Here is a 25,567-nt window from a genome sequence, read left to right on the forward strand (position 1 = left end):
CAGATGCCCCCAGAAAGTTGGAAGCCAGGGTAACCCAGGTTGCCCTCTTTCCAGGGTCCTCCCAAAGAGGACTCAGAATGAGCTCTGCTCTCCCCTGGAGAGGGCTCTAATTCTTCAACAATAGTGAGTCGTACAAGGGTTTTGCTGTGGGTTATTGAGACAAGCTCGAGACAGAGCCCTGGGCTCTACACCCTGCCCACCATGTTGGCCCATCTCTGGGGGTTTTGGCCCATTGACTGCTCGAGGTGCAGATAAGAGGCAAGCGGTTAGGAAGGGACCACTGAGGGGCCCTGTACAACTAGCCAATGGAGGGCAGGTGCTGGGGCAGACCGGCTGGCAAGAAGACCAAAGGAAATGCTAGGTCTGCCACCTGGTCTCCTGCCCCTTCAGCCTGCTTTCTGCTGCCCACCCTGCTACAGGACCCTGCCCCTATGCTCCAGCCACCTCGAGCCTCCACGGACAACCCCACCCTAATCCTCTGCCTCATCTGCTTCCAGGCCTCTGCTGATTCTGTGGGAAGGCTCCCTCTGGGAGCCATAGCACTGAGCACCCAGGAGCTTGTTGAGAGCAGTACAGAGAGGTGAGTAAGCACTGGCCTGGGTCCCAATCCCAGCACCAGCACCCGCTTGGGCAAGCTCCTCAACCTCTGGGCTTGCCTCCTCACTGTCAAATAGAGGTCATTAGTAGGTCTCACTTACAGTCACTGTGGGAACAAACGTAAAATGCTACTGTAGTGCCTGGAGCACAGCAGGCACTCAACATGTTTGTGGATAAGTCTTGTTGTTCTGCCCATTGTTGTTTTCTTTACTGAGCTCACTCCAGGCTGTCCCTCAAGCTTGAAGGGTGGGGGACAGAGAGTACAAGGGCTTTGCAGACCATCCAGGCCTGGGTGCCTGGAAGAAAGGAAAGATGAAAGGGAGGAAGGGAGGATGGCCTCCACAGTTAGTGTTCAGACCCTGGTCTCTGAGTACAGCTCACGTCGGAGTGAGCATGCCAAGCTGCCAGTTCTGGGGCCACTGGAAAGGGAGCGGAATGACAGTGGTGGAGGGAGAAGCCCGCAGCGGCTCTCCACTTTGGACACCTGCTCCCTTTCCGGCTGTGCTCTATACTGTGGCGCAGGCCGGGACGTGTGGGGTCCTTGCCAGGTCTCCGTCTCCCCGTGTTCAGTTTGTATATCTGCTTTTTCCTGTGGTCAGGGCCAAATACACCCAGAGACCAGAAGAGGAGTGTGGGCAAGGACCACGGGCCCCACGTATTTCCCTCGTGGGCTTTTCATGATGCCCATAGGGACTTCATTGGAAAGATTTTAGATTTTCCTTGGGGCAACGTAGTGTATCTGATACTGGGAGCAGATTGTTTGTGACACCGCTCCTCTGCATAGCAGGATTATTTTCAGTAATACTCATATAATGAAACAGGTAATAATAATGGATAGAAAACATGCGTGAAAGTTCTCTCTCATTAAACTTTGTACATATAACCATGCCAGTAAAGAAATAAAAATAAAATATTACAATATACAGAGGAAAAGAGTAATGGATTAATACTTTTTAATTCCTGTATCGTAATGGAAGGGGGAAACTAGCTATGTATTGGTCGTTGTAATATAATATTGAGTATATCACTACAATTTCTGTTTTCTTGATTCTTTGGTTTTAAATACACAACAATTTTGAAAGGAGAGATTTAAATTCAGTAAAATATTCATGTATGAAGTAAAATTTGCACTTTAAAAATATTGTCCTTCGTTGGTTGCAGCTGTTTCACTGTTTTCAATTTTAAACACAAATTATACCTCCAAATGGTCACATAGAGTAACAGAATTGAAGGAAATAAAGTTCTGTCTCTTTCTTTTTACAATTGTTGTGTTATCACTGTTTCTATCCACCAACTGTTTAAATGCGAGAGGCGCTCGCTAGAGGGGTGGGTATGGGAGGCGCAAAATGCAGAGCAAGCCAGCTCAGGTGATTCTGAAAGCAAATAGTTTGGATCGCACTCTCAAAGCGAACACATGTAGCCGAGGGAGCCACTGTGTAACTGGGAATTCTCTGAATTGACTTCCACATAGAATACAGTGCTTATTAAAGGATAAATAATAAAAATGCATTCATTTGAAGTTTACAGGCTTGGGGCCTGGCTGGACCACAAAGATTGGGGTGTTGTGCAGGGGAGCTCTTTTTCCAAAAGGGAAATGGGCAAAATAAGATTCCAAGACTGAGCCACACAGGAGGAAAACATTTGTGATGAGACACAGCAAAATGACCACTCCAGGTGACAGGAGGAATAAGGCTGCTTGGAAACTGGGAATAAGGAGGCAAGAGGAGGTGTGGGGGTGTCCTTAGAGCTCAGGGCCCTGACCTGCCAGCCCCTCAACTGCTCTCTCTCCCTCCCTAGTGGCTATGGGAGTATGAGGCCCCGGGGGACTTGGCCCCACTGGTCCCATGAGCACACCAACTGTCTTGGCCTCCACGCAGCTTCTCCTAAAGAAAGGAGCCCCCAGGCTCACACAGTCTGGCTCCTGCCACCTCCCATCTCCAGAGCCTTGTCTCCTCTCTATTCCTCTACTTTCTAAACCCACTGGCTTTCAGCTCCTGAAATGGGCCTACTCCTACCTGCTATGGGTCCCAACCATGCCCTTCCCGCTTTGTGCCTGGTGACTCTTATGGACCCTCCTAGCCCTGTCCACAGGGAGCCTTTCCTGTCTCTGCCCCTCTGGCCCGAACTCAAGTGGCTGGATCTCCCTGGTCCTTACTCTTATTAGAGTTCCTTTCATAGCACTGAACATGGTTGTAATTCTATGTGTATATTTGCGGTTGGATTTGATTAAGCTCCAGCTCCCTGCAGGTCTGCGAGTGCCATGCACAACAGGTTGTGCCTGTTTTGTTGTTTCCTGTAGCCTCAGCACCTAACACACTGCTGGGCAGGGAATGGATTTGTGGAATAGATGCATCTCCTGTGCCTTGCTGTCACATGTCTTGGGTCAGGGATTGGGTTTGTGCCTGTACATCTATTACGACCTGCTGTCTCTGCTCAGGGGCACTGTTCTCCCTGGGACAGGCCAGCCCCAGGTCAGCCTTTGCAGGCCTGGCCTTGCCAGGTTGAGGCCCATACCCTGAACCGCCAGGGTGCCTTTCCTCCCTACCATCTTTCAGCTGCAATACCCAAGAACCTTCCTTCCCGCCTTGCCCCGGCCATCTCAAAACCTCAACATTCTGCAAGCAGTTTCACAAGAACCACCATGGTGGAGCTGCTGGCCGCAGGCCTGATTGGATCTCTTTATCTGCTCACCTCCAACGGACCCCATGGAGACAGCTGTGGTGGGGCAGGGCTCAGGGCCTGCTATTTTTGCATCCTAGCATCTCAATACCTCTAGAAAAAAATGAATGCCTGAAGGCTGGAGGGATTTAGACACCCTGTTGAATGCAATAGTCTCTTGCCTGGAGCAGTTACAATGTAGAAGGTTCAACAATGCAAGCAATGCCTTGAAAGATGGTGCAAGTTTTACCACCGCCCCACAGCCACAGCTTCCCCAGCATCTCCCTGGCGGTGGTGATCAGCTTGGGAGTGGTGAGCTCGGTGGTCCCAACCTCTTGGCAGCACTGGAGGTAGCTGGAGCCAGCACCCAATGTCAAGGGCAAAAAACCAGGTAGCCAGAGTTCTTTGTGCTAGGTGAGGGCTGTTCTCTCTGTCCACTCTTCCTGTCCTACCTCCACAATGTAGTCTTCTAGTCGGGTCATGGGAAGAGCGAGGCTCCGCTCTGCTCCTCACTGCCCCTGGAAGGCACATTAGGCAGCCATGAGTGCCACCACTTGATGCCACCTATGGCCCTCAGAGCAAGCTGTCCTGGGTCTGAACAAGGATGGGTCTTAGCGTTTTCTGTGTCTATCTGGACAGTGGTGATGGTTCTAAATGGAATCAAGCTTCGTGGACTTGAACCCAGAATGGGGCACAGGGTTATTCCAGAAGAGATGAAGCCAGGTGCTCTCACAATGCCCCTCCCTTATGCTGCCCCATTATTGAAGGCTTGGGGATGGATACACCAGAATCAGAAGGTCAGAGATGTCTGTCTTCAAGGACTAATGTAGAGTTTACAATATTGTTTATTCTTTCAACAAATATTTATGGAGAGCCTTCACATTCCAGGGCCGGTGCTGGGTGCTAGGGTTCTGGTGGTAAGTAAAAATGGGCATCTAATGGAAGAGAGACATGAGACAAACATTCCCCTACAGGTCTGAGAAAGGAAAAAACCCCACATAAATGCTAAAAGCTACTCCTACATCTTCCAGTGTCAGGAAACCTGCCCAAGGTAATACACTAGTAGCTAGTTAGTGCTGGACCTTGAATTTGAATCCAGGTTTCCTTGCTCCAAGTCAGGTGCTTAACCCACTCCACCAAGTTTGAGCTCTACAACGCATCCTCTGCACTGCAGCCAACCTGACCTTTTAAAAACATAAGTTAGATCGTGCTACCAGCCCCACTTCCACCCAAACCCTCCAAACACTGTCATTGCACTTAGAGTAAAATTCTAACTAATGAAGAAAAAAAGATCTATTGATCCGGTGCCTACCTACATTAGTGGAGATTTGAAAATACATCCACAAATTCTTTGACACTCCTCATTGAAAAGATGGAGTCTAATTCCTCTCCCTTGAATGTGAGCTGGAGTTGGTGACTCACTTTAAATACAATGTGGCAGAAGGGATGTATATGACTTCTGAGGATAGGTGGTAGAAAAGATACAACTTCTATCTGGCTCTCTCTCTCAGGATGCTTGTCATTGGAACCCAGCTGCCATGTTGTGAGGAAGACCAGGCCACCTGGAGAGACCAGTCAACAGCCCCATCGAGGTACCCATTAGATACCAACGTCAACAGCCAGACGTGAGTGAATGAAACTGAAAATAATTCTACCCCTTACCTTTGAGTATTTTAGCTGAGGACCAGGGCACCACGAAGCAGAGATAAGCTCTCCCTGCTATGGCCCATCAGAAGTCCTGGCCCACAGAAGCTGTGAGAAGCAATAAGTGATTATTTTAAGCTGCTAAGTTTGGGGTTGGTTTGTTATGCAATAGTAGATAATTCATACAACATCTTAGACCTCACCTCCTACCAAGATTCTCTTTGTTCACCAGACTCCAGTTACATTATTGTCTTTCTTTTGGCCACCAAGCCCATTCTTACTTTAGGACCTCTGCACTTGGTTTTTCTTCTGTCTAGACTGCTTGCCCTTCACCCAGATCTTTGCCTGAATGGCTCCTTCTCGCTATCCAGGTTTTTCCACAAGTAACTTCTCCTCAGAGGTTCTTTCCCTGACCACATTTTATAATGCTGCCTGCCCTACCAGTCACGTTACTCCATGCATTTCCTTCATAGCTTTTAGTCTGTGAAATTATCTTATTTATTTATTTGTCCATTTGTTACTTGTCTGTCTCCTTATGCTTTTTCCTTCCTCTTTCCGGTACCTCCCATCTGGTGTTGGTGTGTGAAGGAAGAAAGAGGAAAATGGTATGTTCTTTCATCATGAGAGTTCCCACTGCAAAGCAGCAGGCCTCTGGGTTTTCATAGCTTCAATTCACAGTGTAGGGCAGGCTGAAAGGCCCATGGGCCCCATTTCCGGGTTCTTAGGAAGGTGGTAAGGGGCTCCCCAGGTGCATTCCCTGTCATGGCAGACAGACTCCAGCTCAAACCTTCTCCTTCCCCCTTGGCCTTCACCTCAGTGGTCACCCCACTACCTTGCGGCTTTATTGACACCTGTACAGAACCAGAGGGAACATGAAGCCCTCTTTTTCAACTACTCCCACTTTCTCCCTCATTAGGTCTCTGGTCTTCTCCCCTCTCTAATTCTAATTATCTCTTTCAGTTTCTCAGGGTTCACTCTGTATGAGAGAGAAAGAGAGAGGGAGGGAGGGAGGAAGGAAGAGAGAGAGAGAGAGAGAGAGAGAGAGAGAGAGAGAGAGAGAGAGAGAGAGAGAGAAAAGGAGAAAGAACCAAGTTGATGGAAGGCAAGGCAGTGGGAACACCCCACCTGCAACCCACCTGGCAGGGAGGAGTGTTATAACTCAGACACTGTTTAGAACTGCCTGGGCATGGCAATTATATAAGCACCTTTAGTCAGTTTTATTGTTGTTTTTAAATTCTCCACAGAATGAGAACGTCCGATGGCCTGCACAGACACCCTCCGCCCTGTCCTCGGTTTGCCCTGCCTCCATGAGATGTGGGAGACATGAATGTGGTTGGATATCCAGGCAGGTATCATGTTTTGGGTGCCCCAGCTGCCTCCTCTCCTGCTTTCAGCTCCCCCTCATTGTTGTGTTGTCTTCGTTCCAAGCATTTACCTCTATGCTGGCCCTTTACCACCTTTTCCATGGACAAGGCCGAGTCCATCAGCGACACGGTTGTAACCCCGTGATCTGTACCCTGTGGAACCAGGAGATGCGGGCAGCAGTGACGAGTTTAGGGAGGTGCTGACTGGTTTGTAAGAGGGAGTGATTGTGGGCAGGTCACTTTGGCTTTGATTTCCCTTTGGAGAGTGGAGAAAGAGCCACTGTATCTACTCTCTTGACAGCTTGTGGATATGTTGTGAGCGTCATTGTAGAAGTGAATGAGTTTTGAAACTAAGCAACTTACTTAGATTTTTGGGAAAAAGGAAAATATATTTATTTTTGTTTGTGATGTATGATTGAGCACGCCTGTGACAATAAAATATATTCTCGTGACCTCTGGAAAGTCACACCCTTCTTTCTGCTTTCTTGGTGGACAGATTCTTCTTATGATGATAGTATTTCCCCCACAAGAGCACTTCTATTTTCTGTATACTGACCTCTTTTCCAAATACCCCTTTGGTCTTTGTCCAGAGGGATAGAGAGAGTGCAGAACTTGGAGACTTAGCTCTAACTTGGGAGCCCTTGGCCCATTACTTACCAAACTGGATCTTATGACTTATTTGTGCCCCATCTTGCTGACAGTTAATATTCAAAAAGCACATGATATTGGCTTCTGGGTGGGCAAATAGCTATAGGGCACACCCATCACTCATGCTTCACCGAGGTAGGTGGCCCCTTATTGAGTGAAGGCAGGACATATATGGTGTGTGTGCTGAAACAAGAGAGAGAGTCTCTGAATTAAGAAATAGGTGATGAAATTGTATGGAGGGCACTTGGAAAGGTTTCTTGAAAGGAATAACAATTTTAGAATATGTTACTGAACACAAGGGTAGAAAACAAGGTGTTGAAATAAGAGAAATAGACAAAGGAATAAAGAAGGGAGAATAAGAGGAAGGGAGGTGAAGAAATAGAGCAAGTAAAGTAAGGGGAATGGAAAGGTGTCAGGCCTGGGTATAGGGAATGGGACCAAAAGTGGAGAAGGAGATGGAGGGTGAGAGCTAGGCTAGGGGTCTCCCCCACTCCCCCCCTGGCCTTGTCTCAATCTCCCATCCTCTCTCACCTGCCTATTGCAATCTATTATCTATTAGAGGTTATTTTAATCTCATCCTTCTGCTTCCATTTTCTTCTGCTCCTGCCCATCTTCTAGATAGCTATCAATGAGACCTTTCTAAACTCATGTTTCTCCCTCAATATAATTTTTAAAAGACTGTCTAGTGCCCACAGCTTAACACTCAGACATGCTTCGTGGATCAATTCAGGGTAGGAAAACATATGCACGTGCATGCCTCTCCCTCTCAGCGTGTCACACAAGGCGACACAATGTAGTCTCCATCTACCTTTCTATTCAGTATCCCGGTCACCCAGGAACTGATTTTTCTTCAAGGAATTCGCAGCTTCTCACACATGCCTTATGCTGGGTTATTTCCGTAGCTTTGGGAATGAATTCTGTTTCCTGAAATACCTTCTACTATCTTCTCAACCTAAGTACTCAGATATCCCCTTCTCTGTACTCCTTCCCCTATGTCTCCCAAGCAAAATGAATCCCTCATTTCTCTGGGTTGAAATACATTTTATAATTATCTCGGTCCCACTATTTATCTTTTTCTGTGGTTGTCTCTCTTAATTAGATGGCAAATTCAATAACTTAGTGGCCCCAGCACCTGTAACGGCAACTCTGATTTAGCAGTTGCTCAAAAATTATTTGCTACCTTCATGTAATAGCATGCAATTACATGATCTTGTATTAAGTGACTATGTGGATAATTTTGTGGTGTATTTCCTTACCCTTTTCTCTCAGCATCCTCCCTCTAAATTATAGGGTCAGTTCTACGCTTGGTTGTTAAAAGCCTGGGTTTGCAACAGGCATCCGAAGGCATCTGTTTCTGAGGCGCCCCTCACACTTCAGACTTACTACCATCAAGTCTTCTTGTTTATTCTCCCCACCCTCTAGCAAATGTTTCTGGATCCTTCTTACAGCAGATCTATCTCCAGGTGAGGAAAGACTGGTCTCTCACTTCCCTCAGCCCAGAAGGAAAGCGAGGCTTCAGGCCTTACATCTTTTTGGAGATTCTATACCTGCAGCTTCAGTCTCCCAGCCACTGCCCATACATCATGTCTACAACAACGGGTGTGACCCCAGGGGAAGAGGGAATATCTTCAGGGAGAAATTATTGGACTGGGGTCAGGAAACAGGACCAGCTGATTGGCACTGCAGGCAAGGGAGCAATGGGCGTTGTTAGAAAGTTTCTAAATGTCTCAAATACACACTCTTTTTTGATAGGATTTCCTTGGGGGCCAAAAGTACCTAGGATAATGACCATTTTAGAGATTTGTAGAATGTAGGATTCTCAGGCCAAGATCCAAAAGATCAAGAGTCTCTCTCTTCAAGAGAAACAGACTCTGGAAGTTTGGAAGAACCATTTCTTAGACAAGTGATTTTTATTCTGGAAAGAATCACATGGAGGCCTTGTTAAAAGACACATTACTGTGCTCCAGCCCCCGACTTTTTCATTCAGTTGGCCAAGAACTTGCATTTGTAACAAGTTCTCGGGTAAGGCTGGTGCTCCTGTTCGGGAACCAAACACTGAAAACCACTGACCAGCTCGTCAGCATAGCATGGTGCTCCCGCTCGTGGAATCCTCAAGATAACTGGTTTGATTTCTTTCTTCTCTTTCTCCCTTTCAGCTTAATTGATCTTTACTTAGGCAAAGGCATAGGTGGGAAGATGTTCGTATACTACAGGGGAAATGTATTACCCTGTAAACCTTGTCCTTTACTTTGCCAGCCAAACGCCCAACGTTGCTTCACCACCCATACCCAAGTCTACGCACGTCATCGATAAAATGCTAGCGTTCTTTGCATGTGAATTATTACTACCTCTAATACAAGGGTTGGTAAAGGAAACCAGTATATTTTCTCATTATGAGAAATTGATCAAAACTGAAAGTAACTGGCGTTATAACTTTGATGTGCTATAAACACTGTCTGATTTCTTAGAGCTCTCTCTGATCTACATAGGAATTCCAGGTTGGTCTGAATTCTTTCACTGCAAATGTTTATACTTGGCAAATGCCTGGTAGAGAAGAATACAATGCAAAGCCCTTCCATATTCATGAGATGTAGATTCTTTTAAATTCTTCTTTAGAATTTTAGTCCATTTAAAAATTGAGTCACAAAAATTGAAGGGGACAGGACTTGTAGATCTCATTGGCTATCATATGAGCAATTTTGAGTTCTGATTCTCATTTATCTTTCAACAGGAAGAACCTCATATGTTCCATTTATGTATTTCCCCTGTCTCATTGACTATCATATGAGTGATTCTGAGTTCTGATTCTGATTTAGCTTTCAGTGTAAAAAAAACCTCACACAGGTCTGACAATTAAGTTCGCGAACTTGTTGCACTGATGTTGCTAACCTTTTTTGATATTAGAGAGGTTATTCATTAAGAATTTCTACCAACTGGACAGTTAACCAATTTTATTATTTGAAAGTGCTAAAAAGGCTGAGTTAAAAAGTTAGACAACCTGAAATTTTCACCAACAATTCATGGCTCTTGCCATGGCAATGCACCAGCTCACATGGCACTGTCTGTGAGGGAGTTTTTAGCCACTAAACAAATAACTGTATAGGAACACCCTCCCTACTCACCTGATCTGGCCCCCAATGACTTCTTTCTTTACCTAAAGATTAAGGAAATATTGAAAGGAAGATATTTTGATGACATTCAGGACATGAAGGGTACTACGACAACAGCTCTGATGGCCATTCCAGAGAAAGAGTTCCAAAATTGCTTTGAAGGGTGGATTAGGCACTGGTGTCAGTGCATAGCTTCCCAAGGGGAGCACTTTGAAGGTGACCATAGTGATATTCAGCAATGAGGTATGTAGCACTTTTTCTAGAATGAGTTCCCAAACTTAATTGTCCAAACTCATACATTATCTTCTTAACTTTGAATCAACATTATACATCACCAGAAACTTTTACAAAGTGAGGCATACCTCAAAGGAGATGGAGGGAATAAATATAAGATATAGGAACAGAAACAAAAAGTAGATTCTGAAATTGACAGGGAAAGAACAAGATGCAGGAAAAGTAGAAATGCTTCTCTGTGTAGAGTACTGTTCAAGGTGCTGGGAGGATTTAAAGGTAAGTAAAGCATGGCCTCTGCTCTCAATGAGCTCTCATTCCAGAGTAGGAAGTCAAAGAGAAAGCTCTAAACACACGAGGTGGTAGCCTTGGAGCTGAATTCACTACCTCAAATCAGGAACATATATAGACATGGCCCTGCCCTCTCTGACCTTGGTTCCCCAACTATACTACGTCCTCCTCTCAGCCACATCATCAAAATGATGTAAATACTGTTTTGGGAAAGTAGAATAGGTAGCAGATTATCCGAGGAGTATTTGGTAGAAAAAGAACAAATCCAAAGGGCAAATATCTTTATGGGAAACATTTAGACAATGTTAAAAGTGAGACCACTTCCTAAATACCACATGGGGAATGAGGCAGAGAGGCAGGGAGCAGAAATGAATGTGATTTATTCCAGAGTTATGATGAAACTGTTGACCCTTCATCACAGATACTGATCCATAGATGAACTCCCCTTGGTTTTCCCTTGTGGTTGTGGGAGACCCTGGGTTTCAAATCCCACCCATATCTCCTGCCTCTAAATTTGCAGTCAAAGGAACCAGGTGCCTGGTCAACCTCTTCCACTCACTTGCTGCTCATCATTGACCAAATTGTTTCTCTCTGAGTGTCCTCAATTATAAAACTATTTAATATAAAAATAATATATCCATTGTCAGTTTTATGAGAATGAGATGGAAGTATAAAAATGCCTCACATAGTATCTGACGCAAGAATAAGTCCATAGAAATACCAATTTCCTCTTAATTGCCACACTGCATGAAGACTTTCCTCCATGTTTCCCATAGGGAAACAAAAATTCAGTGAGAAGATTTGTCATTTGAAATCAACGTATTTAAAAGTTCACTCCCGGTTACAAATCATTAGGCGCCTGCCTAACCTCTTCATGGCTGCCTGCATCTCCTGGTTCCTCAGAGTGTAGATGATGGGGTTGAGCATGGGGGTCATGACTGTGTAACTGATGGACACAACCTTGTCCATTGGAAAGGGGGTGAAGGGCCGGGAGTAGATGTAGATACAGGGAATGAAGTTCACAGACACTGCAATGATGTGGGTGGTGCAAGTAGACGCTGCCTTCCTCCTTGCCTGCCCTGAGTAGGACCTCAGCATCACCAGGATGACAGTGTAAGAGATCAGAAGGAGGACGAACCAGATAAGAACGAGCATCCCACTGTTAGAGATCATGAGAAACTCCAGGAGGGAGGTGTCAGTGCAGGCAAGTCTCAACACTTGTGGAACGTCACAGTAAAAGTTATCTAGGATGTTGGGACCACAAAAAGGCAATGGGAGCAGCAGAGCCAGCTGGACAATGGAGTGGACAAAGCCCCCTACCCAGGCAGCCAGCACCAGCCCCACACACAATTGAGTATTCATGATGGTGACATAGTGAAGGGGTCGGGAGATGGCTATGTAGCGATCGTAAGCCATCACTGAGAGAAAGAAGACAGTCCCACCTCCCAAGAGGTGGAAGAAAAAGATTTGGGCCAGGCAGCCCTGGTAGGAGATAGTCTTGGTCTCATGGAAGAAGTCCACCAGCATCTTTGGAGAAGTGACTGTGGAATAGCAGAGGTCTATGAGAGCCAGGTTTCGAAGCAGAAAATACATGGGCATGTGGAGCCGGGAGTCAAAAATCACTGTGACCATGGTAAGGAGGTTTCCCACAACGGTGGTGACATAGACAAATAGAAATGCCAGGAACAGGAATTTCTGGAGCTCCTGGATCTGTGAGAACCCCAAGAGGACAAACTCTGATACTCGTGTGATGTTCTGGGTTCCATGAGATCTTCCCCACATATCTAGAGAGAAACTTGCAAAACAAATATTATGAAAATGCAATAATTTTCCTTTGGAGGGTCGGGATTGTTGTTGAGTACCATGCTAAGATGGTACTCAGGAGAGACTTCCATGGAGATAAATACATTTTCAAGGCTCTCACCAACTTAGCGCCCTAACCCCACCCTGTATTGTATTACAGGCATTTATGGGTCTTTTTCCCTTTTTACCACGCTGTCCTTGTCCATGGGTTTCATGTCTGATACCTACCTGCCATACACCACATGGCACCTTATGAACCACAGGCTCCAAAATATAGCTGAATCAGTCAATGAATGAAAACACTTGTCAGTAAGTACCTGTGACCGCAAACATCATCAACCTAGGTGCACAAATCTTGAGAGTATGAAAAGCACAGACTAATAATTTTAAATAAACAAATAGATGCTGCTTCGTGGCAGAGGTTTGAGGAGCTGCAGATGGTTCACTGTTGAAGGAAGAGAGGTATGCATTAGGAGAAATTGTCATGTACAAATTCAGAGGCAAATGGGAAGAAAAACATGCAGATGACCTGGGCTGTAGTGAAGCTGGGAGGATTAGTGCTTCTCAAACTTTCCACAGAAATACTGTTCTAATGGCATTTGTCATCATGGGGCCCTCTGCCGGGGGGACGCAATGCAGCCCACGCCAAATGCAAACTTTCCTTGAACTCTTTATATTTTAAATGTTATGTTAATTTTAAATTATACACATATCTTTAAAATTAGGCTTTTGAAAATTTAAGTATTGTAGGTGGTTAAGTCCAACATGTTATAGAAAATGTGGGCTAGGGAAGAAACATGTTTCTCTAGTTAGGAAGTGGAAGTTCTAGAAGACATTTGCTGAAAAACTAAACTGAGTTCTTTGCTATTAAAACCCATTCCCTTGGGTTACACTTTTTCAAAATTGTTTTCTCTAATCATTCAGGAAAATTTGCCCTGAGGCCCCACCCTGTGAAGATAATAGAACATAGAAAGATCTCTTCTCCCTGACTCCTGCCTGTTATGTGGCAGGGACAGCAGCAATTGAACTGACGTTCCTTTTACAAGGGAATTGAATAAATATATGTAAAAAGATTTCTATCAACTTCTGTAGACAAATATAAAACAGAATTATCTCTAAAATTATCTGTGAGATATCACAGTACTCAAAACATTGCCATGTTTATCTCATCTAAAACTCATGTATCCTCAAATATTTGTGTAAAACTCGTGTTCCAGGAAGAGGCACTCTGTTTCTTCTGGGGCTTCACCAACTCCCAGCAGAGGACCACCACGTAAAAAACATCCCTATGGGCAATTGAAAACACCTGCAAGCTTTTTGAAGGAAAATGATGTGATGAAACAGGGTTAAAATAGGCTTCTCCCAGCCCACTAGGGCAGGGAGCCGGGAGACAGGCAAGAGTGAAGCAGACACTTCCTGGGCCAACAAAGGGTAATACGTTTTTGTCTTTGGCTTTGTGTCTTTGTTCTACCACATGGGTCAAGGTTAGGCTGGGTGGGCGGCAGCTTAAATGGCATGGTTTGGTCTCTCTGAGAAAGCCCCTAACCCCTAACCCTTCACCCCAACTCCAACCCTCCCATTTGATCATTGATTCCTAAAATACCAACAGCATAGTTTTATTATTTTTATTTTTCTCTTTGTCCCTATTAAGATTACAACTGCCATACCCTGTATAAGCCTTTATCAGAGATGCACACTGAGCAACCTCATACATAAGTATGCTTCCTAAAAGACATTTTCCCGTCTAGATCGAAATGTTTTCATAAAATTTCTGTGATTCTTCCAGATGGCTGAAGAAGGTGGCAGAGGGGGCAGGTCCTAGTGTTCGATGGCCAAGGCCATCGTGGCCAAGCAAGTATTCCTGGGCCGGAAGGTGGTGATGGTGTGCTCTGAAGCCATCAACATTTCCGGCAATTTCTACAGACACAAGACGAAGTACCTGGCCTTCCTCCACCAGCGGATGAGCACCAATGCTTCCGCGGCTCCTACAACTTCTGGGCCCCCAGCCACATCGTTTGGCTGATTGTGCGAAGTGTAGTGCTCCACCAGACCAAGCGAGGCCTGGCCGCCCTGGGCTGCCTCAAAGTGTTTGATGGGATCCCTCCACCCGATGACAGGAAAAAGCGAATGGTGGTTCCTGCCGCCCTCAAGGTTGTGTGTATAAACCCTACACGAAAGTTTGCCTACCTGGGGTGCCTGGCTCATGAGGTTGACTGGAAGTAGCAGGCAGTTACAGCCACTCTGGAGGAGAAGAGGAAGGACAAGGCCAACGTCAATTACGGGAAAACAAAACAAAACAAACAAACCAAAAACCCAGCTCGTGAGGCTATGGAAACAGGCCAAAAAGAACATGGATAAGAAAACTGACAAATGCACAGAGGTCCTCAAGACCACACCGAGTCCTGAACCCAATAAAATTGTCTGTTAATTTTCAAAAGAAGAAAAAAAAATGTCTATGGTTCTTGTCTGCAGGAAAGAATTGACACTTCGATGGGTTTTCAGGGGCTTCCACATAAACTGGGTCCTACCTTTCTTTGCAGACCCATCTGCCACTCAGCAGTAGTAGATGTAGGAAAACATTTATTGTAGTAGTAGCAGTAATTGTTGTTATTGTAGTAATGAACATTTACTGAGTGTTTACTATGTGCTAGGCCCTAGGCTAAGCATTGTATAAGCATTATCCTGTTTAATTCTGATGCTTTTAAATATAGTAAGTACGATTAATTATTCCCACTTTAAGTAAACTGAGGCTTAAAGAGGTTAAATAACTTGCCCCAGGTCACACAGAGAATGAGTAGCAGAGTTGGGACTCTGAACCAGGTCTGATTAATCCCAGAATTGCACTCCTAAGTGTAATTCTCTCCTTACTTGCTCCTCTCTAAGAACCCTTGGCTTCGACCAAACTGATGGCCACCTTAGTTCCTCAGGTCTCAGAGCCTTGCGTCAGGCCAGTGACCAACCTGGATTGCCTTCCCTTCCTGTTCACCTGTCTGAATCCACCCCCTCCTTCGAGGCCCAAGAGTGATTAGCTCTTCTGTCCGTTGCCTTGTCTTGGTATTTTTCCATAAGGCTGACTCTCTCACTCACATTTGTTTGCAATTTTAATGTAAGTATGATATGTTTAGTGCTACACAGTTCCTAGTGCTCACATAACCTTCCTCATAGATGGTTCCTTCCTCAATCAGAAGAATGCTTGATTGCTTGATAGTGGGAAAGAAAATAGAAATGTAAGGGAAGGGCATGGCCATGTATGTGGTGAGGAAAGGATTCCAGACCCCTTCCTGTTGTTCCTCAATCTTGTCTCCCATCTGTCTTGCTCTCAGGAAATTGCTCCACATAGGACTAAGAGAGAGGAGGGAAGGAGGAATAAGCGGTCCCCAAAATGGGGGTGAGTCTCTTCGGTGGCCATCTTGGGTGCATTAACAGCTTTTATTAAACATAAGATTTAAGGAAGGATAAGATGAAGGTATAGGAATAAAGAAGGAATGAAAACCTGAAGTGAGTGGGAGAGGCAGCAGGCAGAAGAAGGAAGGTGGAGGAATAAGAGAGGATTAAAAGGGAAACATCAAAGGGTGGGAAGTGTGAGAGAAAGGCCTGGTTTGTTTCTTCCTAGGTGTGGGAGGAAGCTGTAGTATGTGTGTGGGGGAGAAACCAGTTTCATCTATATTCTGCTCTCTCTCCCACCCTCTGTCCTAAATTCCACCCAACACATAAGCCAGTACAGAAAAAAGTTTTAATTCCAGATAAAATCAACTGTTCCCCAAATCCCATTCGCCCTGCCTTCTTGCCCAATGACTTCCCCATACCTTCCCTCCACCCCATGCTTATCTTACAATAGGCTTTGGCAGGAGGCTCCTTGGTGCTGACTAGTCCATGGCAAGGACACTGGGGCCATCACCTACATCAAGCCTGAAGTGGCCAAGTGGACTTAGAGCCTCCCATCTTCCAGGCCACCCGTCTCCTACAGCTCCATTCTTCTCCTGGCCTCTCTCAGACCAGGAACACATATAGGATTGGCCTGAAGGGAAAGAATATTCCTCAGGGGACAAAACTTAGGCTTAATTCGTGAGATGAAGCTGGGCTCAGGATGCTGAGGACAAGAGCAATGGGAGTTATTAAAACTATGTGAGTTGTTGCATCAGACGCACCATTATAAACTCTTCAGGGGCACTGATCATAGGACCAAGATGAAGAAGGATAAGATCCCTTAAGGAAAATGAATTCTCATGGAGGTTTACAAGAAACAAATCCCTTGAGGTCAGCTCCATGGGCCGTGCAAGGCTCCACCCTCTCCTACCACCATCGTAGTTAAAAAAGTGAGCTATGTCCTAGATCATGGTCCCGGTCACACCCTCTGTAATCTCTGAAGCCTTTTTCACATGTACAATTTTTTAAAAAAGATTTTTATTAAAAATATAGCAAACATACAATATTATATAGTTTCAGGAGTACACCATAGTTATTCAACATTTATATACCTAAAGAAGTGATCGCCACGATAAGTCCAGCAACCATCTGACACCATACTCTGCTATCACAATATTATTCACTATATTCCTTATGCTGCACATTACATTGCCATGACTGATTTGTTTTATACCTGGAAATTTGGACCTCTTATTGCCCTTCACCTTTTCCCCCCTTTTTTAATTTTTCAATTATTGTTGACATTTGATATCATTTTATATTAATTTCAAGTGTACAATATAGTGGTTAGACATTTATATAATTTAAGAAGTGATCCCATGACTAGTCTAATACCCACCTAGCACTATACATAGTTATTATTATATCATTGACTATGTTCCCTATGCTTTACTTTACATCCCATGACTATTTTGTAACAACCAATTTGTACTTCTTAACCCTTTCAGCTTTTTCACCGTGCCTCCAACCCCCTCCCATCTATCACCCCAACAAATCTAGTAACAATATAATGCCATACATAGTTAGTACAATATTATTGACAATATTCCCTATGCTATACCCTAAATCCTCATAACTACTTTGTAACAACCAATTTGTACTTCTTAATCCCTTCCCCCTTTTCACCTGCACCCCCAACCCCACTCCCATCTGGAAATCCTCAAAATGTTTTCTGTATCTATGAGTTTGTTTCTGTTTTGCTTGTTAATTTGGTTCTTGGATGCCACCAGTACCAGGCCTGGGGTAGCTCTGCAAAAAGCCAGGACACCCTGAGGCCTGCTGCCACCTGCCAGCTTCCTTAAGTTTCAGCCTCTGATAGAGCCTCACGTGGTATGCAAGTCGGGTGAGGCAGGGTCTCATGGAGTCACTAGAGTGGGAAGAGTTGTGGTCACCAGGTTAACGTAAATTCTCGTTTGGTGCCAGTTTGAGCCTGGGGCCACTCAGCAAAAGACTCAGAGCACACCAAAGCTAGTTGCCACCCTCGAGGGGCCTGCCAGACTCCAATCGTTTTCCAAGAAAGAGTGCAATTCGGGCAGGGCTGGCTGCTCACAGAGAAAATGCCTCTGGTGTTGGGGGAGATGGGTGGGGCGGGATCCCAGTGAGTCAGCAGGGTGGATCAGCAGAGCTCACCAGGCCAATCAGATTGAGATTTGGCCTGTGGGGGCGGGCTCAGCACAGGAAAGATGGCGCCTGCCTGCCGGCTGCATAGAAGAAAGACCTCACACAGGAAAAATGCCAACTGTCCTCTGGTCCTCCTCCTGAAACTACACACCTCTCTGTCTTCTCTCACCCCCATGTGTCACCAACACCTCCAGAATCACTGTCCCTTCGCTGGACCCCAAGGTGAGTGTCTGCGAGCGAGTGAGTCTGTTCACGGGCCTTTTAGGAGGATATTCCCCACCTGGATGGTTGGAATCCCCACTGTTTTTCACAGCCAGAGGTTGTGGGGACTTGTGAGGACAGAGCCCCAGAGAACAGTTTCCAGGCTCTCGGCCTCACTGCTCGGGTAGTAAATGGCCATCAACTGTGATTGGATGGCCATCGGCTGTGGCTAGTTGGCTGTCAGCTGTAACCAGTGAGCCATTGGCCACTAATATAACTGCTGTGGCTATGCGAGCAGAAAAAAGGGGGCTAGCAAGAAGATGGTGGCTGGCAAGTGCGGATTGCAGTTAGCACGGCGGATTGCAGTTAGCAAGTGAGATTGGTTGGAAGAGAGAAGTGGATGGCAGGTTGTGGATAGTGTGACTCCTGTTTCCTGTGTTGCCACCCAGCTGCCAGCGAGACTATAGTGGTGTGACTCCCATGTCTATGGCTCCGTGGGTGTTCCTTTTTGGCCTTACCATGTCCTGCGTTCTTATGTGGGGAGCGGGACTAGAGATCCCGGAAGAGACCTTGCATGACACCCTCCATGACAGGGCTTCTCTTCTTGGTACAAGTACTCCACGCTGGGGAGCCTGGTATGGGGGTTGGGGTCCCTCTCTCCTCCGGGAGGCGGGGGGGACTCAATGGCTGAAATATCCGTCCTGATTCTCAACCTTCACATGGAAGTTTGGAGCCCATTCTGCATTTCCGCCCCTCCTAGCAGTCTCAACATGGTTTCTTTATATTTTTAGTCATGGGACTTCTGTTCGGCTAGACTTAAGATGGTTCTCCAGATTGATTGTTCTATAATTTAGTTGTAATTTTAATTTGTTCATGGAAAGATGTAGACACAGAGTTTATCTACTCTACCATCTTGGATCTCTTTCACATGTGCAATTGTTAAGATATCTCTCACCTCAACCTCTGATCTCTTCTCCTTACAGACATAGTGACCTTCCCAATATAATCAGCTAAGTTTATGTTCAGGATATAATTCACATGCCATAATATTCACTATTTTAAAATGAACAGTTTACTGGATTCCAGTATATTCAAAAGCTTGTGTAACCATCACCACTCTCTGACTCCAGAACATTTTCATCACTCCAAAAAAGAAACCTTGTATTTTTGAGCAGTCACTACCCATTCTGTTCTCTCCCCAGTCCCTAGCAACCACTAATCTACTTTTTGTCCCTATGGATCTGCATATTCTGGACATTTTATATAAATGGAATCATACAATATATGATATTTTATGTCTTGCTTTTTTTACTTAGCATGTTTCAAAGTTCATCCATGTAGCATGTATCAATACTTCATTCCTTCTTATGACTGAATAATAGTCTATTGTATGGATATACCATTTTTGTTTATCCATTAATCAGTTCTTGAACATTGGGTTGTTTCCACTTTTTGATTGTTATAAATAATACTGCTATAACATTTGTACATACGTTTTTGTGTGGGCATGTATTTTCAATTATCTTGGGTATTTACCTAGCTGTGGAAGTACTGGGTCATACGGTAACTCTATGTTTAACCTTTGAAGGAAATGCCAGTTTGTTTTCCAGTGACTTCCTCATGTTATATTCCCAAAACAAGAAGTGATGATTTCTCCACATTTTCAATGACACTTTTTATTATCTGTCGTTTTATTTTAACCACCTAGTGGGAGTGAGGTGTTATCTCATTGTGGTTTTGATTTTCACTTCCTTAATGATCAATAGTATTGAACATCTTTTTATGTGCTTGTTGGCTATTTGTATATTTTCTTTGGAGAGTCTATTCAAGTTCATTGTCCATTTTTAAATTGGGTTGTTTGTCTTTTTGTTGTTGAGTTATAAGAGTTCTTTTTATATTCTGGATATTAGAGCCTTATAAGATGTGTGATTTACAAATATTTCATAGGTTTTCTTTTCATATTTTGATAATGTGCCTAGATGTACAAAAGATTTTAGTTTTTTGTGAAATCTACTATATCTATTTTTTCTTTTGTTGCTCGTGTTTTGGTGTCAAATTTAAAAATCCATTGACCAATTTGAGGTCACAAAGATTTACTTCTTCTAAGAGTTTTATAGTTTTAGCTCTTATATTTAGAAAGTTGATTCATATTGAATTAATTTTTATATATGGAGTGAAATAAGCTTCCAACTTTACTGTTTTGCATGTGGTTATACAGTTGTCCCCACCATTTTTTGAAGAGACTGTTCTTTCTCCATTGAATGGCCTTGACACAATTGTAAATAAAATCAATTGGCTAGAGATGTTTTGGTTTATTTTTGGACACTCAATTCTATTCCATTGGTCTATATGTGTATCCTTGTGCCAGTAACACACTGTTTTGATTACTCTAGATTTGTAGTAAGTGTAAGAAGTGTAAGTCCTATTTTGTTTTTCTTTTTCAATGTTGTTTTGACTGTTTGAGGCCCCTAGTAATAGTTATCTTTCTCTTGCTGATTTTAGGATTCTCTCTTTGTTTTTAACCTTTGCCATTTTAATTATGATGTGTCTTGGTGTGGGCCTGTTTGAATTCATCTCATTTGGGACTCTGTACTTCCTGGGCTTGTATGTCTATTTCCTTTGCCAGGTTTGGGAAGGTTTCAGTCATTATTTCTTCAAATAGGATCTCAATCCCTTGCTTTCTCTCTTTTCCTTCTGGTACCCCTATGATGCAAATGTTACACTTGATGTTATTCCAGAAGTCCCTTAAATGATTTTCGTTTTTCGTTCTGTTTTTGTTTTTTTCTTTTTTCTTTTTGCTGTTCTGATTGGGTGTTTTCTACTGTGTCTTCTAAATCGCTGGTGCAATCCTCTGCTTCATCTAATCTGCTGTTGGTTCCTTCTAGTGTATTTTTCATTTCTGTTATTGTATTCTTTATTTATGACTGGTTCTTTTTTTATGGTTTCTATGTCCTTCTTTATGCTTACTGTCTCTTTGTTGAAGTTCTCAGCTAAGTTCCTTTACCGTTCTTATAACCAGTGTTTTAAATTCTGTCTCTAGTCAATTGGTTGCCTCCATTTCATTTAGTTCTTTTTCTAGAGTTTTCTTCTGTTCTTTTATTTGGGACATGTTTCTTTGTTTCTTCATTTTGGCTACCTCCCTGTGTTTGCTTCTGTGTGTTAGTTAGATCTCCTATATCTCTTAGTCTTTGCCAGGTGGCCTTATGTATTAGGTATCCTGTGTGGTCCAGTGGTGCAGTCTCCCTGTGCATGTGTTCCAGGAGTGTCCCTTGTGTGTGTTGTACATATTCTCCTGTTATAGTTGAGCTTTGATTACTTTTGGTACGTCAGTGCATGGGATTGACTCCCAGGCTGACTCCTGTGAGGATTGGCTATACCCACAGCATATGACACCTCACAGGGGAATTTGCCATAGGGGGCTCTTGTGCCTGTTAAGACCACTCTTTGTGTCGCTTGTGGGGCTAATCAGATAGTGGTATGATCTGAGGCCAGCCTCTGGGTGTGTTGTTTCTGGTGCCTCTTGGGAGCAACACCCATGCAGGCCAATTTTAGTCTTGCCTCTAACTGGCCCAAGGCTACCTGGTAGGAGCTACAAAGCTATATGCAGTTGGTTGTTGCCTGTGCTGGACCTGGAGGCATGTGGGGTTGGCCTTGCTGTGAACTGAGGTCAGCTGCCACCAGTATCAGGCCTGGGGCAGCTTTGCAAATGGTCCGGCCACCCCCCCACCAGGCCTGTTGCCATCTGCCAGCTGCCCTTAAGGTTCAGCCGCTAAAAGAGCCCCCTTAGGTGTGCAGGCTGGGCTGCTTGAGCTGGTGTTGACAGTGCCCCCAGCTATGCAGCTCTAGCTGGGTGGGACAGGGTCCCAGGGAGTCACGATGCATGGCCAGTGGATTTTACAAAGTTAATACAGATTCAGTTCTTGCCAGTGCTGAGCCTGTATCTACCCTGCAAAACTCCCTGAGAACACCATAGCCAGCTATCGCTCGTCTGGGACCTGTAGATCTCTGAGAGCTGCCCGTGAAAAGCTGCAGTGCAAGGTGTGGCTGACCACTCACCACCACCAAAAGTTCTCCAGGCCACCACAGGCAGACTGCTGTTGTAAAAGACTTCTGCAGCTTGCAGGGTGGGGCTGGCTGCCCAGAAACTGAGAGTACCCCTGATGATGCCACAATAGCTGGGTGGGGCAGGGTCCCAGGGAGTCACCAAGGCAGTGCATGTGCATGGATTTTACCAGACAAACTGCAGTCTCAGATTTGGCCCTTTGAAGGAGGATTCAACACAGGAAAAATGGTGCCCTCCTCTAGGCTACAAGTGAGGAAGGCTCCACACAGGGATAATGGTGACTGCCCCTCTAGCCCTTGCCCTAAAGCCACACAATTCAGTCTTTCCTGAAAGTTTCTGGTGCCTCTCAAGTTGCCGCCCCTCTGCCAGAGCCCAGGATGTGTACTTGCAAGTGAATGAGCCTGTGCAAGGGCCCTTTAAGAGGATGTCTGGGTTTCCAGCTGCCTTCCATCTCACTGGGACAGACAGAATCCTCACTGATTTTCATTGCCAGATGTTGTGGGGGCTCCTCTTCCCAGCACAGAAGCCCTGGGCTGGGGAGTCCAGTGTTGGGCTGGGACCCCTAACTCTTCAGGGGGGATCTCTGCCACCAAGGTGTCCTTCCCGGTGCTTAACCACTATCTGTGGGTGTGGGGTCAGCCCATTTTGCATCTCCGCCCCTCTTATCAGTCTCAATGCAGCCTCTTCTTTATATCCTTAGTTATAGGTGTTCTGTTCGGCTAGTCTTCAGATGATTCTTGAGGTTGATTGTTCTATAATTTAGTTGTAATTTTAATGGGATCCTGGGAGGTGACAGGCATAGCACTTACCACAACCCCAGCCAGCACATGTCCCTTACCCTCCGTGTTTGTCTGTGGGAAGTTTCTTAATACAATTTTTACTTGTTATAAGTCTGTTGAGAGTTTCTATTACTATAAATGTGTGTGTTTCTAGGAATTTGTCCATTTAATCTAGAGTATCTAATTTGTTGGTATATTATAATTGCCCATAGTATTCTATTATAATCATTTTCATTTCATTTTGTTCATTTAGCTAAAGGTTTGTAAATTTTGTTCATCTTTTCAAAGATCACCTTCTGTCTCATTGATTCTTTCAATTGTTTTTCTATTCTCTATTTCCTTTATCTCTGCTCTAATCTTTATTATTTCCTTCTTTCCTCTGTCATTGGGTTTAGTTTGCTAGTTTCTGTTTCTGATTCCTTATCTCTGCTCTAATCTTTATTATTTCCTTCTTTCCTCTGTCATGGGGTTTAGTTTGCTAGTTTCTGTTTCTGATTCCTTAAAGTATAACTTCACTGGGCCAAGATTCAAAAGACATGTGCATTATGTCAGCTCTACCACAAATCAGCTATATGTACTTTGAAATGACACTTAAGCTTTCTCAACTTCTATTCTCAAATCTCTAAAATAAAAGAATTTTTTAAAAAGGAGAGCAATAGCTATGAAAGTAAATATCCATTGACAACATTTGTAATAAAACTAAATAACAAGGTATCCCCATCGACCCCCAACAAGTGAGTGTGGAAAATCCATGCACAATGGCTGCATGGTGTCAGCCTCTGTGAAGGAGGAAGTGGAGGGAAGCAGTGGGGTGCCTAACAGACTTGAAAGAAAGACAATAAAAAATAGCCAACGGAATATAAAATAGAAAGCAGCAAATGAACAAAAAACTCATAGACACAGACAACAGTGTGGTGGTTACCAGGGGGGAAGGGACGTAGGGGAGGATGAAGAGGGTAAAGGGAGTCAAATAGGTGGTGATAGAAGGACACTAGACTTTGGGTGGTGAGCACACAATGCAATATACAGATGATATATTATAGAATTATACACCTGAAACTTATATAGTGTTGCTAACCAATGTTACCCCAATAAATTTAATTAAAAAAATAGCTAACAGGTATTCTCTGCAAAGTATGGCAGGCCAATTCAAAATAACAGTTGAAACTGAGAGGGGTTCTTCTGAAGTCAGTGGAGGGTGAATTCAAGAAGTCTTGCATCCCAACTGAAGGGACTGGAGCAGTCTCAGTCATAGGAGCTCTCAAAACTGACAAACCGGAGCCTCTTCCCAGCATACACCCCACACGGAAGAGACATTGCTGGGAATGGGATCAAAATGAATCCAGATGAGACAACAGAGACAAAGGAAATAGTTGGTACAGACAAAAATGGTGCGGAGGACAGAGCTAGCTCTGACAGAGCTAGTGAATCTCAGAAAGCAAGAAACCACATTTTTGAATACTACATAAAAACAACAGAAGTGAGGGATGCACGAGTCATGCCCCCTTCTAAAAGTAAGGCAAAACTACTTTCATCTAAAAATGAGCCACAGAAAAATATCAAGGGAAAATCTCCTACAAATTTGTTATCAAAAGTAAAAGACTGAAGAGCAGAATAATATCCCAAGGACAATGAGGTCACACCCAGAAAGACATGTCCATCAAACAAATCAAAACTATGACTTAGGGGTTCTAGGACTCCCTCCAACTTCTCCCACTTATTAAACAAACAAGCAAACAGCACAAACAAACAAACAAAACCCACTAACACCTGAGGACACTCGAAAGAGAACAACCGCAGGCAGTTGGGGAAGGAAGTCAAAATTTGAATAACAATATCATGATTGGTTCCCTGAGTTTTTTAAATTTTATTTTTTTTCCTTTCATAGCTACTGGGTTAGACTCTAGAGTCCCAGAAGTGAACAGTGGACATGGACAAAAACAAAACAAAAACAAAACACTCCAAGAAAAGCCCTCTCTTTTTATGGCCAGATGATTGGAAACAGAGCTCCAGCAGGTTTGAGAATATGTAGGGAAATTTTTATCTTTTTTCCCCTTTCTCTTTTTCTCCTCCTGGCCCTTTCCCAAGTAAAGCCCTCGTCATGGAGTCACAATACTGCAGCAGCTGCACACGCACTTCAAACTCTGAACAAATACCCTCTCTTGCCAGAGGGCTTGGATAAACAGGTTCACAGGTGAGGTCCAAATAGTGTGCAGGGAATTCCCGTGATTTTTTTTCTCTCTTTTTACTTTCATCATTTTGTCCCAAGACAGACCCAGTCATGGGAAGTTCATGACAGCACAGGGAGGCTAAAACTCGGGCTTTGTAGCCAGCGAAAAGGGGCCCCTAGAAGCCAGACAGCATAAATCACAGGGAGGAAATGATCCTTAAATCTGTGCTTAGGGACAACTGACTTGAAGCAGTAAAGCAAAGGCTTTGGGAACTGAAGTATAGAGTGGACCACCAGCCAGGTCCCAAACCGGCCCCGAGGTGGTACACACACACGGACGGACCCACATAGCCCTACAAAGGCTTTGAAAAATCCCACATTGGAACCATACCTCACACAAGACAGACCAGGACTTACAGGGTTAACTGACCACTAAGACCAACAAACACAATCAGCAGTCT

At 44.4% G+C, this 25,567-nt stretch overlaps 1 protein-coding gene and 1 pseudogene across 2 annotated transcripts; one reads left to right on the forward strand and one right to left on the reverse strand.

Annotated features, from left to right (window-relative positions):
* Positions 1-6,143: 6,143 nt before the first annotated feature.
* On the reverse strand, positions 6,144-12,325 carry LOC109449743 (olfactory receptor 4D1). Its single transcript, XM_019736301.3, has one exon. The coding sequence runs from the start codon at positions 12,323-12,325 to the stop codon at positions 11,375-11,377; it is 951 nt and encodes a 316-aa protein (XP_019591860.3). The 3' UTR covers positions 6,144-11,374.
* A 24-nt stretch (positions 12,326-12,349) lies between these two features.
* LOC141566983 (large ribosomal subunit protein uL13 pseudogene) lies at positions 12,350-14,852 on the forward strand (annotated as a pseudogene). The gene is made up of 2 exons (XR_016022874.1): positions 12,350-13,777; positions 14,133-14,852. The product of XR_016022874.1 is annotated as a large ribosomal subunit protein uL13 pseudogene (transcript).
* Positions 14,853-25,567: the final 10,715 nt, after the last annotated feature.

The sequence above is a fragment of the Rhinolophus sinicus genome, chromosome 12 (assembly GCF_057876585.1).
Source record: "Rhinolophus sinicus isolate RSI-liver-muscle chromosome 12, RSI-T2T, whole genome shotgun sequence".
NCBI classification, from domain to species: Eukaryota; Metazoa; Chordata; class Mammalia; order Chiroptera; family Rhinolophidae; genus Rhinolophus; species Rhinolophus sinicus.